The following is a 15348-nucleotide window of genomic DNA, read 5'->3' as shown; positions in this document are numbered from 1 at the left end:
ATGGTCAGGAAGCGCTGGAGGAAGGTGCATTTACGATGCGTCATAGGCGGTGAGCCGGGGACGAGCCGAGTCAGGGCGATTTGATCGGAGTTTCTGTGGCCGACGCTACTCGCGAAGGCGGAGACAGAGCAGCAGCCATGAGCAGCAGCAGCCAAAGCAATTGCACAAAGCCGTCTCTGCCCTTTCTGCCCACCACCTTGACTTAACGACATACATTTCTTGTTCACCCACATCTGCCATGCCGAAGCACGCTGTTTGACTCCTCTGAACCCCGACGACAGCTTTTTTTCTGCCAGACCAACCCACCGTCGCACTGCGCCGCACTCACAAGCGCCATGCCGCCGACGTCGTCTGTGAGGAAGGCCTCGATAGCCACCACCGACACCAACACCGGTCGTCGCCAGTCTGCACGTCAACCTCGCACTTCAACCTCGAGGCCCATCAACTACTATGCCCGCTCCTTCGGCCAGTACTCCAACAACCATGACCAGCAAGATCCCGACCCGCCGGGTTTCTTTCCCGCAGTCCAATACTTTGCCGACTCGATCGCTGCTCTTCCACGCGAAGTTCAGCGTCATATCACCTTGATGAAAGAGGTCGAAGCAAAAGTCTATGGTCCTACAGAAGCCTTGAAGTTTCTCACTTCCAGCATCCTAAACAAGCCTGCTCCCCTGTCTCGCAACCAGCCCTCCTCACCGCGACTGCTATCCTTCACAGCTCCCCCAAGTGCCACTCACAGTGTCGCTGGCTCTGTCATCAATGGCAACCAACCTACCACCTTCGACCAACGCATTGCCGATGACCTCGAGTCGCAACAAGACGAACAAGCCGACCACCTAAGACGATCCGAGTTCCAATCGCTCCGCCATGTCATTGGAAACATGATCACTAACCTCGACGAAAAGAATGTTGTCATGGCAGAAGCAAATCGCGCCCTCGCTCAGCAGCTTGCTCGTCTCGACAGCGTCATTCCCCACATCGAGAACGAGATTAGCGAAGAGTCGCGCTTGGGTAGCTTGACACATTGGGCATACCAAGACAATCGCGCCAAAAAGCAGACAGCAACAACACAGAACGAGCGCAACAGAAGAGACGTCGCTGCCACAAGCAGTCTTGCCGCCGCAGCAGCTGCCGTGCACGACCAAGACATCGCTGCAGCAAGAGGAGAAGCAAGACGCGAGACGAAAAAGACAAATCGTAGTCATGCGGTCGATTCTGACTTTGATGATCGTCCGACAAAGAGAACGCAAACTGCAAAGTCCCGAAAGAATGCCGATGCTGAGCCAAAGGCTAGCGGCTTGGGAATCGCCAATGGCATAGCCAACGCTGCGACAACCAAAAGACGAAAGGTCGAGAAGGGTCCCACTGCTCTCGGTGCACCTGCTATGGAGCGTTCAGCAAGTAACATGAGCACAGCAGCCAAGACGGCCAGAGGTGCTGGAAACACAACCCCAAGGTCGACACCAGCAGTCGAGCCGACGAAAAAGAAGAAGCCAGGTCCTGCTCCTGGTACTGGTGCTGGAAAGAAGAGGTATGCGACGTTCATCTCCTCGAAGTTTAACCACCTACTAACAATCTCCACAGAAACCCGGCACTCAACCAGACGGCGAACTCACCAAGACTCAACAACTCATCACCTGTGATGGGAAGCGCACAACTGCAGCCCGAAACAATCTCAAGACCTCCCTCCTCGCGTATGCGTCAAAACTCCAACTCCACATCGAACCTGCAACACTCGCTGCTTCCAGAGAAAGAAGTTAGCCGCCCAGCCTCGGTCGCGGACAACAAGTCCCTAAATGGTAGTACCAACGGACTTTCAAACACGGACATATCATCATTGTCTGTATCCAAAGAAGCCAAGAAGAGTGTGGAAGAGGTGGAAGAAGATGGCATGAACATCGATGAACCCGAGACGACTAGGCACAGACACAGACCAGAGCCGTTGAAGAATGAAGACGTGACAATGGAAGATGCACACTTGGATGTCCGCCCAGGACGAGGTTCTGTCACATCTACACCACGCACAGAGGCCTTCCCAGATGTGGCCGTGTCAAGAACTAGGGGTAGACACCTCCACACTGGACACTCACGTGGCAGTGGTACACCGGACCACTCAAGGTCAGCACACGACAGGAAAAGTCGTGGAAGAAGAAAGAGTGGGAGCGGAGCGCACATCCTCAAGCAGATCGCCAGCTTCAACCGTAGCCCGGATGCGGACAGGCGCCGTGATGATAGCAAAGGATCTGACATGTCGGAAGATGATGGTCATGGAAGATCGGTAAGAAGAAGTTACCCTCCTCGAGTTACGACCATATCCCGAAACCGACGCGAACGAGGAAACGGATCGAGAGGAACTACGACATCAAGACGAACAGAACTGTCGCAGGAACCGGAAGATGAGCCAGCTGAAGTCGAGCCTGAAGCCGAAGCCGAAGCCGAAGCCGAAGCCGAAGCCGAAGTCGAAGCTGAAGAGGTCGAACAAGCCGTGGACGACGAGGACATCGAAGAGGCGGAAGATCCCGATGAACCCAAGTATTGTTACTGTGGTCAAGGCAGCTTCGGTGAGATGATTGCATGCGACAATGATGACTGCCCGATGGAATGGTTCCATCTTGGATGTACAGGATTGCGAGCAGTACCAGGTGATAATGGTGAGTCCTCTGATATGTCGAGTCTGATGCAAAAGCTAACACAAACCTCAGTCAAATGGTTCTGCGATGTGTGCAAGGAACCAAAGGGCAGAAAGGCCAGGATGATGGCAGCCAGACATTGATGGGCATGACGATTATTTCCAAGACATGACGTTTGTAGAGAGCATTGCATGGTGAGAGGGACTGGATCGTGGAGTTGAAGAATGCTGCAAGGTTAGGCAGCAGAAGTAGCAACATGTATATGGCTGACGAAAGAGGTTCAAGCTGGTTGTATTGTTTCATGAGTGATACTCTAGTAGCTGTGTCTTAAGGCGGTGAGGCAGGAGCTTTGACATTCTGCCGGTCAGCGGAGCGGTCGGGAACATGACGCGTGCCTTCCGGGGCTTGGCTTCGGCGGGCTGTGGACACTGCACTCACTGCATCTCGCGGGGTGCTCGTTCAAGGAGTTGTCCACTGCAGCTGCCTGATCCCAAGCATTCCACTCACACAAGACATTCAAGATGGCTGAAGTGCCCATTGGTATGCGCAGATGCAGCTTCTGCCCAGCATGTTCAATGCGCTGACACGTAGACAGTGCTCGATGGCGGAACGGGTTTCCTCAAGGCTGGTTACGCCGGTCAGGTACGACGACTGCGATACACTTCCATATACCGATCAATCCATACTGAAATGTCGCCGCTATACAGAACTTCCCCGAGCAACAGTACCCGTCCATCGTCGGTCGTCCAATCCTCCGTACCGAAGAGCAGGCTGGTCTGGACATTCAGCTCAAGGACATCATGTGCGGTGACGAGGCAGCCGCCGCCAGATCAATGCTGCAGATTACCTATCCCGTACGATACATTCAACAAGATAGCTGGATATACACCGAAACTAACGCCACTGCATATAGATGGAGAACGGTATCGTCAAGCGCTGGGACGACATGCAACATCTCTGGGACTACACCTTCTTCGAGAAGATGAAGGTCGACCCCACCGGCCGCAAGATCCTCCTCACCGAACCGCCAATGAACCCCTTGAAGAACCGCGAGATGATGGCCGAGGTCATGTTCGAACGCTACAACTTTGGCGGCGTCTATGTCGCCATCCAAGCCGTGCTTGCCCTCTACGCCCAGGGTCTTTCCTCGGGTGTCGTCGTAGACAGCGGTGATGGTGTCACCCACATCGTCCCCGTCTATGAGAGCACCGTCCTCAACCACCTTACCCGAAGACTCGATGTCGCCGGAAGAGACGTCACACGCAACCTGATTTCCCTCCTCACCCGCCGCGGTTACGCCCTGAACAGAACCGCCGATTTCGAAACCGTCCGTGCTATCAAGGAGAAGCTCTGCTACGTCTCGTACGATCTCGCCCTTGACAAGCAACTCAGCGAAGACACCACCGTGCTCGTCGAATCCTACACCCTCCCCGACGGCCGTGTCATCCGTGTCGGTTCTGAACGTTTCGAAGCTCCCGAGTGTCTTTTCCAACCTCACCTCGTCGATGTCGAACAACCCGGTATCGCCGAATTCCTCTTCAACACCATTCAAGCTGCAGATGTCGATGTCAGATCAAGTTTGTACAAGGCCATTGTCTTGTCCGGTGGTAGCAGCATGTACCCCGGTCTTCCCAGTAGATTGGAAAAGGAGCTCAAGCAACTTTGGCTCACCAGAGTCTTGCAAGGAAACCCCGAGAGATTGAGTGTAAGAGACAGCATCATGTTGGATATCGTATTTGCAGTCGCTGATGAGAGTCAAACAGAAATTCAAGGTCAGGATAGAAGACCCGCCGAGAAGAAGGCACATGGTCTTCTTGGGTGGTGCCGTTCTCGCAAACATTGTAAGTCGTGAAACCCCTAATAATATCTGTAACCACCAGATTGCAATACTGACAATAATATCAACAGATGGCCGACAAGGAAAGCATGTGGATATCCAAGGCAGAGTGGCAAGAACAAGGTGCCCGTGCCCTGGACAAGTTGGGCGCTCGATGAAGAAGAGAAGACGAGAAGTCCAAGCACCACATCATCAACAATTAACGAAATTCCATCAAATCACAAATTCAATACAAAAACCACATTGTACATTTTATTCCATGCAGTCACCATTGCGAGTAACAAAAAGTGGAAGACTCGTGATAATATCGGGATGCAAATGGTTAGGCAGGATCAGCAAGAAAGTGAGGTGGTTCGAAAGTGATATGGGAAGAGGTATTACAGCTTTTGATCTATTGTTTTGCATGCAGTGACTTGCAAGCGTGCTGATATGAATCTGATGATATGCTCCACTTGGAATTGTTGTGTTGTGTAGCAAAACAGGAGAGGGACAGAGGACAGAGGATCAGAGAACAGGGAAGGGGATAACAGCGAGTTAATCGTGGAGGAAAGATGGAAGATTGTGTAGATGGATTATGGAAGACCATCCACCACCTACGCTTGACATATTCAGAGCCCTAGTATCAGGTTCTCAAAGCAGAAACACGGTCAACAAGGATAAACTCTCCTTATCACAGCTGAAGTCTAAGACGCAGAGCCTTTGTCGCGTAACCTGACAGAAACCAGATCTCGCTACGCCGCCTCTGTCAGATGTGCCAACTTCGTCGCCGGGGGAGCTAGATCAAGGCGTAAAGAGCAAAGGGGAGGTCACCGATACATCTCGAATACTAGTGATATCCGGAAATCTGAAAGGAGGGGGTAAGACGAAAGAATCGTTCAAAAGACCATGTTACTCTGATTGCTCAGGAGAGACGGCGGATAGATTTCTTGGGGATTTCATGGACTTTCTACAAAAAGTGCTTGCCTTTGAAGATATGGTCGACTGCGATACTGTTTTGCACACAAGCCAACACGTCAACTCGATAAATTTACAAGACACAAGATAAAGAGGTTGGTGAACCTCTGATTGTGCTTCAGAATCTCTTTGGTCAACAACCAACTTCTTTCTTCTAATCGATTAGCTGGCCCGTTTTCATATTTCAGGCAGTAATTGAAAGAAAGAGAGAGAGAGAAAAACCACAGACCTGCATGTTGTCCTATCTTCTGCCATCACACTGAATTAGTGTCCACAAGGATGGAACGGCAACTCAGTCACTAGCCTTGGGGAGACTGTCTACTGCTTCATTCTGTCAAAACAGGCAATGGGATCGTACCGAAAAGCTGGGATTTGATAGTTGATTTGATTGACAGGGATAGATGACGATTCTGGCAAGCGACGATGCATGGTGTGACGACATCTCGTTGTTATGAAAGTGAAGAATGCTCTAAAGTCCAGAAAACAGCGAAGAAAAAAGGAAGACGACGTGCATTGGAAACAATTCATCAAGACCATGATAAGTAAGCAAAGAAACAGGAAGATTAGGGAGAAAGAAAAGTCAAAGACGCCATCCAAATCTCATGTTTCGCCAGAACCCAATAGCCCAACTATGCTTCCTGTAACATACCGCAAACCCCATTACTAACCACATACCTGACCTCTCCATTGCCACCTCTATACCCGTAAAATCCCTTCTGCTCTTGCCTGTCACAAACCCCTTTCTCTTTCTCGTTTTCTTTCACTCCACTGTTCTTCTTCAGCACCAAATAACAAGCCCCAACCTTTCCCCCACTAGCCTCCCAAACCCCCCATACACACCCATCCCTCCCCATACATTGCTCACAACACTCCCCCGCCGTCTTCACCTCCACCTCTTCAACTCTTCCCCCATCCAGCATACTGACACCATTGATCCTGCGATTCTTAGAAGTTTGAGAAAGCAAGTTAGAAGTAGCGCAGGCGGAGTGGGATGTGATAGTGGTGGTTGCGTGGCGGGTGAGTGTTGTGGTTGAAGTGGAAGTGGCGGTGAAGGTGAAGGTTATTGTGTAGGGTGTTGTGGTCGTGTGGGCGAGGGAGGTTGCGATGCCGTTTGCGCCGGTGGGGAGGGGTGGGTGGGTTGTGGATGAGGAGGTTGTAGAGGTTGATGATGCTGCGGACGATACTGTGGATCCAGAAGTTGAGGATGCAGAATCTGAAGCTGATGAAGCGGATGAAGAGCCAGAGGTCGATGCTGCGGATCTTGATGTTGTCGAAGCAGCTGTTGATGCCACCGCTGTACTTTGGACCGCCGATTCTGCTGCCGTCGTCACCTCCCTGGCCAGCATCGATGAAGGTGAGGACGAAGAAGCCGACGAAGAGGGAAAAGAAAGAATAAAAACAGTACTGGTAATAGTACCATATACCGTCCTATTCTTAAACACAGTCTCCGGTCTTAACGTCACAGTCGCCCTTTTCGTCGCCGTCAACAACAAGACTTCCGTCGTATGGACCCTGACTTCTTGCTTACATCCCACCTCTACAGCAAATTTGCCAGAAGTGGGGCGCACGACTTCAGGCTTGGGAATCTTGAAAGACGCTCTTGCCGCATGAGGATGACTCAAATCCCTCTTCTGCTGTCCTTCTTCCTCAGCAGGCGCGAAAGTAGTGTTCCTCACAGGCAGGAATCCAGTAGGCGCGGCAATCCACTCGGTCGTCCGTGAAGTCAAATACCTAAACTCCGTCTTCGTCTTCGTAGTCGTAGCATGATGCCAAAAAGTACTAGTCCCGAATTTCGTCTTGGTGGTATAGAACGTCCCATTCACCGGTGTTGAAGTGACCCATTTTGTTTTTGTGGTCAAGATGCTGAACAATGTGTTGAAAGGTTTTGGCGTCACGGTTTTTGTGAGGGTTGTGCTGTTGTGAAGAACTACTGGTGATAGCTCGATTGTAGTCGGAGATATTGATGTGGTTGTTGGTATTGAGGATAGGTGTGTTTTGCCGTAGGTTGTGGAGCAGAAGACTGTGGTCTCAGTTGATAGATGAGTGTCGATTGAGATGGCCAGGGCAGCTGGCGCCAGCAAGGTCCAGGGGAGTATAGTGTTCAGAAGCATATTTGCTCAATGTTCAATATGTCGGCAAGAAACACCAGATAGAGTTGAACAAACGTGGAACCGCCAAAACCGATAGATGTTGATGCTTGCTGTTGCTGTTGAAAAAGTGACGTGGCAGATGAAGGAAAAGATACAAATGAGAATGTGCTTCGTCGAAAAAGTGTTCGATAACTTCTCCTATTCATTCTTGGTATAGAGTCAAGTAGTAGCAACGGTTCTTCTCCTGGATAGGCTGGAACGTTGGACTTTCACGAACGGTTACGGCACACTGGATTCTGATAACGGAAATGTGCCCGGCGAATGACCTACTATATTGAACGGGCGACAAGAGGATCTACACATAGAAATTTGGGCATCCAGAGAGCTGATAGGAAGTGTTGTGTTGGCCATCATTTGTTTGCTCGTGTTGTAAGATGAATATAGCAGGCGTCGACTGGTTGCGAGGCACAGAATACGAACCCCCCCTGCCAAGATTAGTCGATGCACGGTGCCCACGACCTTGGTGGTCGGGAGTGGACCCTTGAACAGAACTGAAGCATCGAGCACAACAAACCAAGAGCACAACAAATCAAGGAGAAGCAAATGTACATTTCGATATAGGCAGAAAAGAAACAAAAGGCTGCAGAGAGTCCAATCCGAATAGAAGACAGATTCGATAAATGGACCTCTGACCTCTCCATGTTGGAAAAAAAGAAAACCAAGATACGAACAACAACAACGCCATTTCGTGGAGTCCGGAAAAAGATACACCACATTTGTTCGCCTCCCTGTGACCGATGTGCCCTGCCCAATAGTGAAGATAGTTTTCTGTCTCTTCGTATGCAATCGCGCTTTTTTCTCTTTTCTCATCAATGAAAAAGTCACATATTTCCCAAACTCCGTACTTGGTATAAAGCAAACGACGTCTTTACATGATGATTGAAGGGGTGTCGACGTTGGCCTTGATGGTCTTGTGAGGGAGGACACTGAGAGGGACGTTAGTTGGAGTATATCATGAAAGGATTGAGTGGTGTATGCATACCTTCCACCGTTGACGTAGATCTCATCGCCGACTGTCACATCGTCACCGAGAACGCAAATGTTCTCAAGACGAGCCCAGCGACCGACGACGCTGTTCCAGCCGACGATTGTGCTCTTGACCCAGGCGTGCTCCTTGATCTTGGAGTTTGAAAGTAGCACACAGCGTTGCAGTCTGACACCATCACCGATCACACAGTTGGGGCCAATGACAACGTTGGGACCAATCTTGCAGTTGTTTCCAATCTTTGCTGAGGGATCAATCATGACGTTACCGCCGTGGATGTATGACTCGGAGGTCGAGGTGAGCTCCTTGCTGCCCTTCTTGGTGAGGGACGAGAGGTACAGGCAAGTTCCTGAGAGGAAGTCCTTGGGCTGACCAACATCCATCCAGAAGCCCTCGAGATCGAAGGAGTGCAATTGACCGTCCTTGGTCATTGAGGGGAAAGTCTCTTGCTCGATGGATGTGGGGCGGAGCTCGATGCGCTTGAGAACACTGGGGTTCAAGATGTAGATACCGGCGTTGATACGGTTGCCGACGAACTCGATGGGCTTCTCAACGAAACGGTCGATGCGCGAGGCATGGTTGGGCTTGTGGACAACGACACCGTACTTGGAAGGCTCCTCGACCTTTGTAACAATGATGGTACCCTCATCACCGTGGGCCTTGTGGAAGTCGGCCAATTGCTTGAAGGGGTAGTCGCAGATGACGTCTGAGTTCAGCACGAAGAAGGGAGTGTCGTCCTTACCGAGAATCTTCTCGGCGAGCTTCAGAGGTCCGGCGGTGCCGAGAGGTTCGGTCTCGACTGAGAAGTCGATCTTGACATTGTATTGTTGCTCGTACTGTGCATGTGTCAGGGGTTGCGCGATTGAGCGAGATTGAGCGTGGAGTGCGTACCTTTGCGAGGGCAGCGGTCATGATCTCAGGGCGGTAGTTGACAGCGAGGACAATGTTGGTGACACCGGCAGCAGCAAGAGCAGCGACCTGGTGCTCAATCATGGGCTTGTTGGCAAACTCGACCAGCGGTTTGGGGAGAGTGAGGGTCTGCAAGTGAAGGTCAGCATTGCTCGTAGATTAGTAGAGTGAGGGAGATACATACAAGAGGACGCAGACGGGTGCCGAAACCGCCGACAAGAATGAGAGCTGCATCGCTTTGTCAGTGGTGTGGTCTTCCTGAAGCATTGAGGGGACATGATGGTGAATCTACCCTTCATGGTGAATTAAGTGTGGGGGAGTTGTTGATTAGAGTAAGTGTAGCAAGTGTCGATTGACGTGAGTTGGTCAAAGAAGGGTAAGAAGCGAAGGTTGTTGAAATTACAAAAGACAATTCTCGAGAAGGATCAAGAGACGAGGGGCTGACGACGGCTGTAGGCGCTTTAACTGTGAACAGCGTGTCAAACCAGGGGCTCGAAGACACGGCCCCGAGCTGCCTCGACATCCCGACGCTTGGCGAGCCATCCCACCCTTGCCCGCCCTCCGCCTCCTTGCTTCTAATTTCGACCCAACGGCAGCCCTCTCCTGATGACACGAACACGACCTAGATCTAGCTTCTCCTGAATTCACGAGCATGAGCTGAAAGACGATTGCCCACTGACACCACGTGCTTGCGATTCTGTGGAAATCTGTGAAAGTCTCTCTGTTTTTGTCCGACTCGAATATGTCGACCCGTCTAAATTTGTATGTAGTACCCCCTGGCTGGGTTAATGCGCCTTCAACGCCGCGCCATCAAGTATGCGATTGAAAACTCTTTGCCATATTCTTGTATCCCATATATTCCCACAGTCATGCAATTTACTCGTTGTAGTGGTATACCTGAAGGGAAGAGTTAGCCTTGCAGTCTTGCATGGATAATTGCTCAACACTTACAAAGTAGTTGGGAACACCCCAACTGCTCCATCCCAGGCGCTTAGCCATCTTTGCAAATCCTTCCGTCTCGATGAGATGGTAGAAGGGGAATGGCGGGAACATGGCGCCATCTCTGTGAACATCACCCTTGACGAGCAATGCGGTTCCACCAACACCGTCCAAGTTGACGATATCCTTGGGGTTGCCACCGGGATCTGTATATTTTATTAGCTCAAGCCTTTCCGTCTCAGGTCAATCATTGTCAACATACGGCTCATGTATGCCATCAAACTTCTGTATGTGGCCATTTCTGCATAACCTTCAAGCAGAATCTCGTCAGGGCCCATCTTCGAGGCCAAGTTTTGGGCAGTGTTGCTGTCGATCCAGCTGTTGAAATCATAAGGTCTGACATCCATGGCACCCTTTTCCTTGTCATAGAAACGCTGGAAGCAGTTGGGAACAATGATGGGCTTATCAAAAGCGGCCAGATCTTGGATCAAAGAGTGAGGAGTCTCGACAATGTCCGAATCAAGCCAGAGGACCCAAGATGTGGTAGGTCCAAGGGTTGTGAAAAGGAGAGCGTTTCTGGCGCGCGACATGGCGGCACGGCGCTCTTTCTGGGCGGACATGGCATGGCGATCGTGCTCTGACTGAGAGGTGAGCGGAGGCTCGTCTTCCTGACGAAGAATGGTGATTGAAGCAAAGCGCTTGCTGCTTGACTGAGTTCTGGCAATCTGTTCCTGCAATTGAGCGGTTGCTGCATTGCCTTCGCGACCCTTGGGAATGATGAAGCCCAAGCTGATCAGCTCGTGAGGGTAGTTCAATGCGACAAGGTTGGTCCAGTACTCTTCGTAGAAGCGGGCGAGCGGAGTCAGGATGAGGACACTCTCACGGTTGCCAATGGGGTCTGCGGAGTTTGTGACGTTGTTCATGTGGTAGTGGACAACTGGCGGAGGAGGGGCCTTTTCGCCAGCCTTGAGGTTCGACTTGAAGAAGGGAAGCGACGGCGGCGAAAGGGCGTTGGAAGCTGCATCTTTCGACTTGAGCAGTTGTCGCGCACCTGGAACATGCAGTTTTGGGCCAGCGTCTGTCGATGAGAAAATGAAGATGAGGAAGCCGATGCTCAGCAGGCCGGCCAAGACCAGCGTGATGGGATTGGTGCGGCGGAGAGATCGTGCGACGGCCATTGTGGATGCTGAAGAGGAAGGCACAATCAGTTTGCGATCAAGTCACACATGATGATACAACAAGAAGGGAAAGAGCGATTGTCTGGAGAGGTGGATATTCTCGGACTTGAACAACTTACGGATTGTGTACAGATCCTAGGGCTATCGACAGCTGGGCATAACTCGAGCAGCCTTCCGCTGCGAGTGGTTCTGACTGTGTAAAAGGCAGGAGCGAGAGGTACCTCCTTAACTTGATCAAAGAGATCGTACAGGACACGGAGGTCCAACGCTTTTCCCGACGCGTACGCACAGCCAGCAGCCAGCAAGCAACGGACCTTCCCTTGTTCCCAAAAACTGCGGAGAGCCAAGGGGGTGAGATCGTCCAGGAGCTTGTTTCACAAAATGTCTGTGCTTCTACTTTTGTACATTTCATACAGCAAGAGCGTCTCCATAACGTCACGATAGATTTCTCTTTGGCAAGACAAGAAAATGTTGCGCCGCACATCACAATGCCTATCACGGCGCCAGGCCCAGCTATTACGTCCCCGCTATCTCAGCACCACACTCTCCAATCGATTTGCAACGCCGACTTCTGGATTCGCGCCGACATGGGACAAGATCAAAGAGAACTTGAAGGCGCCCATCGACCAATTCATGCCTGCCGTTCGTCCTTCGTACACAGTTGAATCACCCCAATCCGAAGAGTCGCCTGACCTGCTGCGCTCATTCACCGTCTTGACGTCGGATCCCAAGGCTACTTCCTTACAAGAACTACTCGATCGCATACCCCAATTCAACGCTGGAAACGAGTCTGGGCTCTTCACCGATTTCCTCCTCCTCGTCACGCCCACTTACGCCGCCAGCCTGCGCAAGCAAAAGGATGTCATTGAGAAGGCTTTGACACGCATTTTTCCTGTAAAAGACTTGGACCAGAATCTACACAACAGACTTGGTGGGAGTTCAAGAGAAGCCGTCAGACTTGTCGCTGCTGTTGTCGACCGCCTGCCTAGGCCCTCCGACTTGTCTGCGTCTGCTGTCGGCGACATCGGATCTGAGGGTATTGCGATACGAGTCGTGGCCAACGAGAACCCAATCTGGAAGCCCGAACTTGCTCACCATGACCCTCGAGCCGCGCTGTCCGACAACAAATTCCGCTTCTTGAGCTTCCATCTCAATGATGACGCTACACCTGCATCCATGCGCCCGATAGTTCAACTTCCGCTGGCAAACACTATTTTTCAAAACGGTCTTTCTTCAACTCTGATCTGGCGCAAGTACTCTGTACGGTCAGATGGACTCGGCCTCAAGGAGATTGACGAGCAGCTTTGCGACTCACATCGTGTCAAGCTGCCGAGAGAGTCTGCCTCGAATGAGACTAACAATCTCACTTTATCCGTACCTCTCGTTCCATTGACATCGGCCAGATCTGTTGTCGCATGTATGGGCAACATCATTCGTCGCCTTTCTGCTGATTCTGGCCTCGGTCCTCAGGATCCCACCAAGGAAGCCATCCTAGCCTCTCACGAACTCGAGCAATCAGTCACTTCGTATCACAAAACTCGTGGCCTCTCCCCACGAGCTGTCTCTGTCTGGGCTCTTGTAATTCCAGAGAAGACTTTCACTGGAGGTTTATCTATGGCTGCAAAGGTGTTGGGAAAGAGAAATCTACCAGAGCTATGGAAGGTTGGTTCCAATCACGACACTGACCCGTCTCAACCCAACTTGTTGACCTTGTTGCAACATGGTGCTCGCCTTCACAAAGTTCTGTCTGGAGGTGGTGGTTGGGGCAAGAAGGCTGGCCTTTTGTCTCTGGACCCTGACACTGGCTATGGTCAGCACTCCGCCTGGGAAGAAATCACCCCAGCACAACTCACTGACGCAGAGAACATCGGTGGTCTTCCTCCGGTACCAACAGATCTCCAGCACGTTTGGAGTTTCGAGCCTCAAGAATTACCGAGCATCGTGAATAAGGGAGACTATATTCAGTTTTACATTTCACCCTCAGCATCTCCCGAGGAGGCCATTTTACAGTCTAAAGCCAGTACTGGATCGTTTGAGCCGATTTCAGATGTCAAGACTGTCGAATTTGGTGGCATCCCAAGTACCGTTGACAACATGCCAGCCAGTGAGGTATCTGTCACGACGGTGCAAGGAAAGACAGACCTCGTTCAAAGCTATCCAAACCACTTCGGAGCGCTATCAGAAACTGGTTTAGCCATGTTTTTTGGCCTCCAGTCGGATAAATCACCTTCGGCTAGAGTACAAAACGCGACTGATGCGGCCACCAAAGTGGATGTGCCTTTTGGTCGCTTGAGGTCGCGATCGCAAAAGTCAAAAGATTCGTCCAAAGCAAAACAAGCCGAAGCTGGCTTTGGGTTCTCACCTACGAAACCGTTACAATCGAGCTTGTCTGGCTGTCGTCAAAAGCTGTAGGTAGCTTATCATATATCCAATCATAACATATCGACCAACCTGACCAAGTATAGATCAGCATAGCGTGGCCATGGAAAGGCGACGGCGAAGTTTTGGATCAAGCAGTGCACTTTATGAGATTGAACAGACTGCACAGTCGAAGCCTGCTGGAGAGATTGTCTGGAAAAATGCGGCAAGATCGTCCCTATCCGCTCGTAACTTCAAGAGGACGACCGAACGCATTCCAAAAACGCCCAACAAGACGTGGACATCGGGAATGATCAATGAAGCACGTAAAGTACTCAAGAAAGCCAAAGCGCAAGCAGCACCTGCAAAGCCTCGCACGGAACCGCCAAAACCACAATCCGAACCTCCAAAACCCAGCTTCACCATCTCAAAGACCACATCCGTCGAGGACGCAAACATTCCTCCAGCTCAACTCTACATGAGTGACCTCCATGGAAAGAGACTCCAAACCTGGGCCAAGCAGACCATGCAAGATATCATATCACCAGAAGCATTCCAGCGATGGACGCAAACTAATTGCATCCCCAAAACACCTGATGACAACTGGACACAGAAAGATATCCGTCTAGCTCACACATTTAAAAAGCGTCAATGGAGGTTGAAGAAAGTTCTAGACAAGATTCGCTTGGAATCAGGCGATATAGTGGCGACGGCGATGATGACAACAACGAAGACCTCCAAACGCCCGAGTCTATCACCTTCTTCCTCTGCCTCTGCTCAACCGCCCATCATACGGCGAAAACAGAAGAAGAGTGTCGCGGTAAAGGAAGTGGAAAAGCAGCCAGAACACCCTACCATCACAGCTTTAAGAATCCAAGCACAATCCAAAGCTCGTGCTAGGATACTCAAAGAAGCTTTCAGAGGCTTATTATCTCCATCTCAACAACGATCCGCTACATCCATCACCCCATCTTCCTCTTCAGGGAACCCAGAATTTCGCATAACGACGCCAGTCCTCACCCGACGTATCATGAATCTTATCACAATGCACGAACCGGGATCCCCACGTATCCGCGTGTACGAATTGCTGGATATCCACCGTTTCCCATATAACGAAGAATTGGATACTGCGATTGAAAAGGAGAAAAGAGAGCAGAGGAAAGAAGAGCTGAGGAAGGAATTCTCGAGTTGGAGGAATGCTGCTGAGGAAGTCAGAGGGGCGTTAGAGGGAAAGTATGGCGGTGAGGGAAAGAGGCAGAAGTGGAAGCAAGTGGTGGAGGATGAATTCGAGGAGATTAGAAGGGTTGAGAATGCGGTGGCTGGGTTCTTGACTGGTTGAGTGGGAGAAGTGCGACGATCGAAGGAAGATGTGAAGGGATTTTAGAGTCAAGTCGTTCATTATTTACAT

General features: G+C 50.9%; 6 protein-coding genes across 6 annotated transcripts; 3 read left to right on the top strand and 3 right to left on the bottom strand.

Annotated features, from left to right (window-relative positions):
• The first annotated feature begins 180 nt into the window (after nt 1-180).
• Nucleotides 181-2919, top strand: M438DRAFT_342564 (uncharacterized protein). The gene is made up of 3 exons (XM_029904789.1): nt 181-1531; nt 1585-2651; nt 2703-2919. The coding sequence occupies exons 1-3, from the start codon at nt 336-338 to the stop codon at nt 2771-2773; spliced, it is 2334 nt and encodes a 777-aa protein (XP_029763566.1). The 5' UTR covers nt 181-335; the 3' UTR covers nt 2774-2919.
• M438DRAFT_342563 (Actin/actin-like protein) lies at nt 2903-5084 on the top strand. Its single transcript, XM_029904788.1, has 6 exons — nt 2903-3170; nt 3226-3272; nt 3338-3484; nt 3544-4335; nt 4394-4471; nt 4539-5084. The coding sequence occupies exons 1-6, from the start codon at nt 3152-3154 to the stop codon at nt 4623-4625; spliced, it is 1170 nt and encodes a 389-aa protein (XP_029763565.1). The 5' UTR covers nt 2903-3151; the 3' UTR covers nt 4626-5084.
• A 735-nt stretch (nt 5085-5819) lies between these two features.
• On the bottom strand, nt 5820-7708 carry M438DRAFT_342562 (uncharacterized protein). Its single transcript, XM_029904787.1, has one exon. It carries the CDS (start codon nt 7530-7532, stop codon nt 6051-6053), a length of 1482 nt encoding a protein of 493 aa, XP_029763564.1. The 5' UTR covers nt 7533-7708; the 3' UTR covers nt 5820-6050.
• Nucleotides 7709-7975: 267 nt separating this feature from the next.
• M438DRAFT_342560 (mannose-1-phosphate guanyltransferase) lies at nt 7976-9853 on the bottom strand. Its single transcript, XM_029904786.1, has 5 exons — nt 9758-9853; nt 9650-9693; nt 9448-9594; nt 8554-9392; nt 7976-8497 (listed from the first exon to the last, which is right to left on the bottom strand). The coding sequence occupies exons 1-5, from the start codon at nt 9762-9764 to the stop codon at nt 8440-8442; spliced, it is 1095 nt and encodes a 364-aa protein (XP_029763563.1). The 5' UTR covers nt 9765-9853; the 3' UTR covers nt 7976-8439.
• A 488-nt stretch (nt 9854-10341) lies between these two features.
• M438DRAFT_267350 (alpha-1,6 mannosyltransferase subunit) lies at nt 10342-11582 on the bottom strand (the record flags this gene model as incomplete). Its single annotated transcript, XM_029900177.1, has 3 exons — nt 10342-10362; nt 10417-10610; nt 10667-11582. The coding sequence occupies 3 exons, from the start codon at nt 11580-11582 to the stop codon at nt 10342-10344; spliced, it is 1131 nt and encodes a 376-aa protein (XP_029763562.1).
• A 415-nt stretch (nt 11583-11997) lies between these two features.
• On the top strand, nt 11998-14141 carry M438DRAFT_342558 (uncharacterized protein). The gene has a single exon (XM_029904785.1). The coding sequence runs from the start codon at nt 12051-12053 to the stop codon at nt 13992-13994; it is 1944 nt and encodes a 647-aa protein (XP_029763561.1). The 5' UTR covers nt 11998-12050; the 3' UTR covers nt 13995-14141.
• Nucleotides 14142-15348: the final 1207 nt, after the last annotated feature.

This window comes from Aureobasidium pullulans, assembly GCF_000721785.1.
Source record: "Aureobasidium pullulans EXF-150 unplaced genomic scaffold scaffold_3, whole genome shotgun sequence".
Classification (NCBI taxonomy): domain Eukaryota; kingdom Fungi; phylum Ascomycota; class Dothideomycetes; order Dothideales; family Saccotheciaceae; genus Aureobasidium; species Aureobasidium pullulans.
Note: the sequence above shows the minus strand (reverse complement) of the source record. Positions and strands in the feature narration are given on the sequence as shown.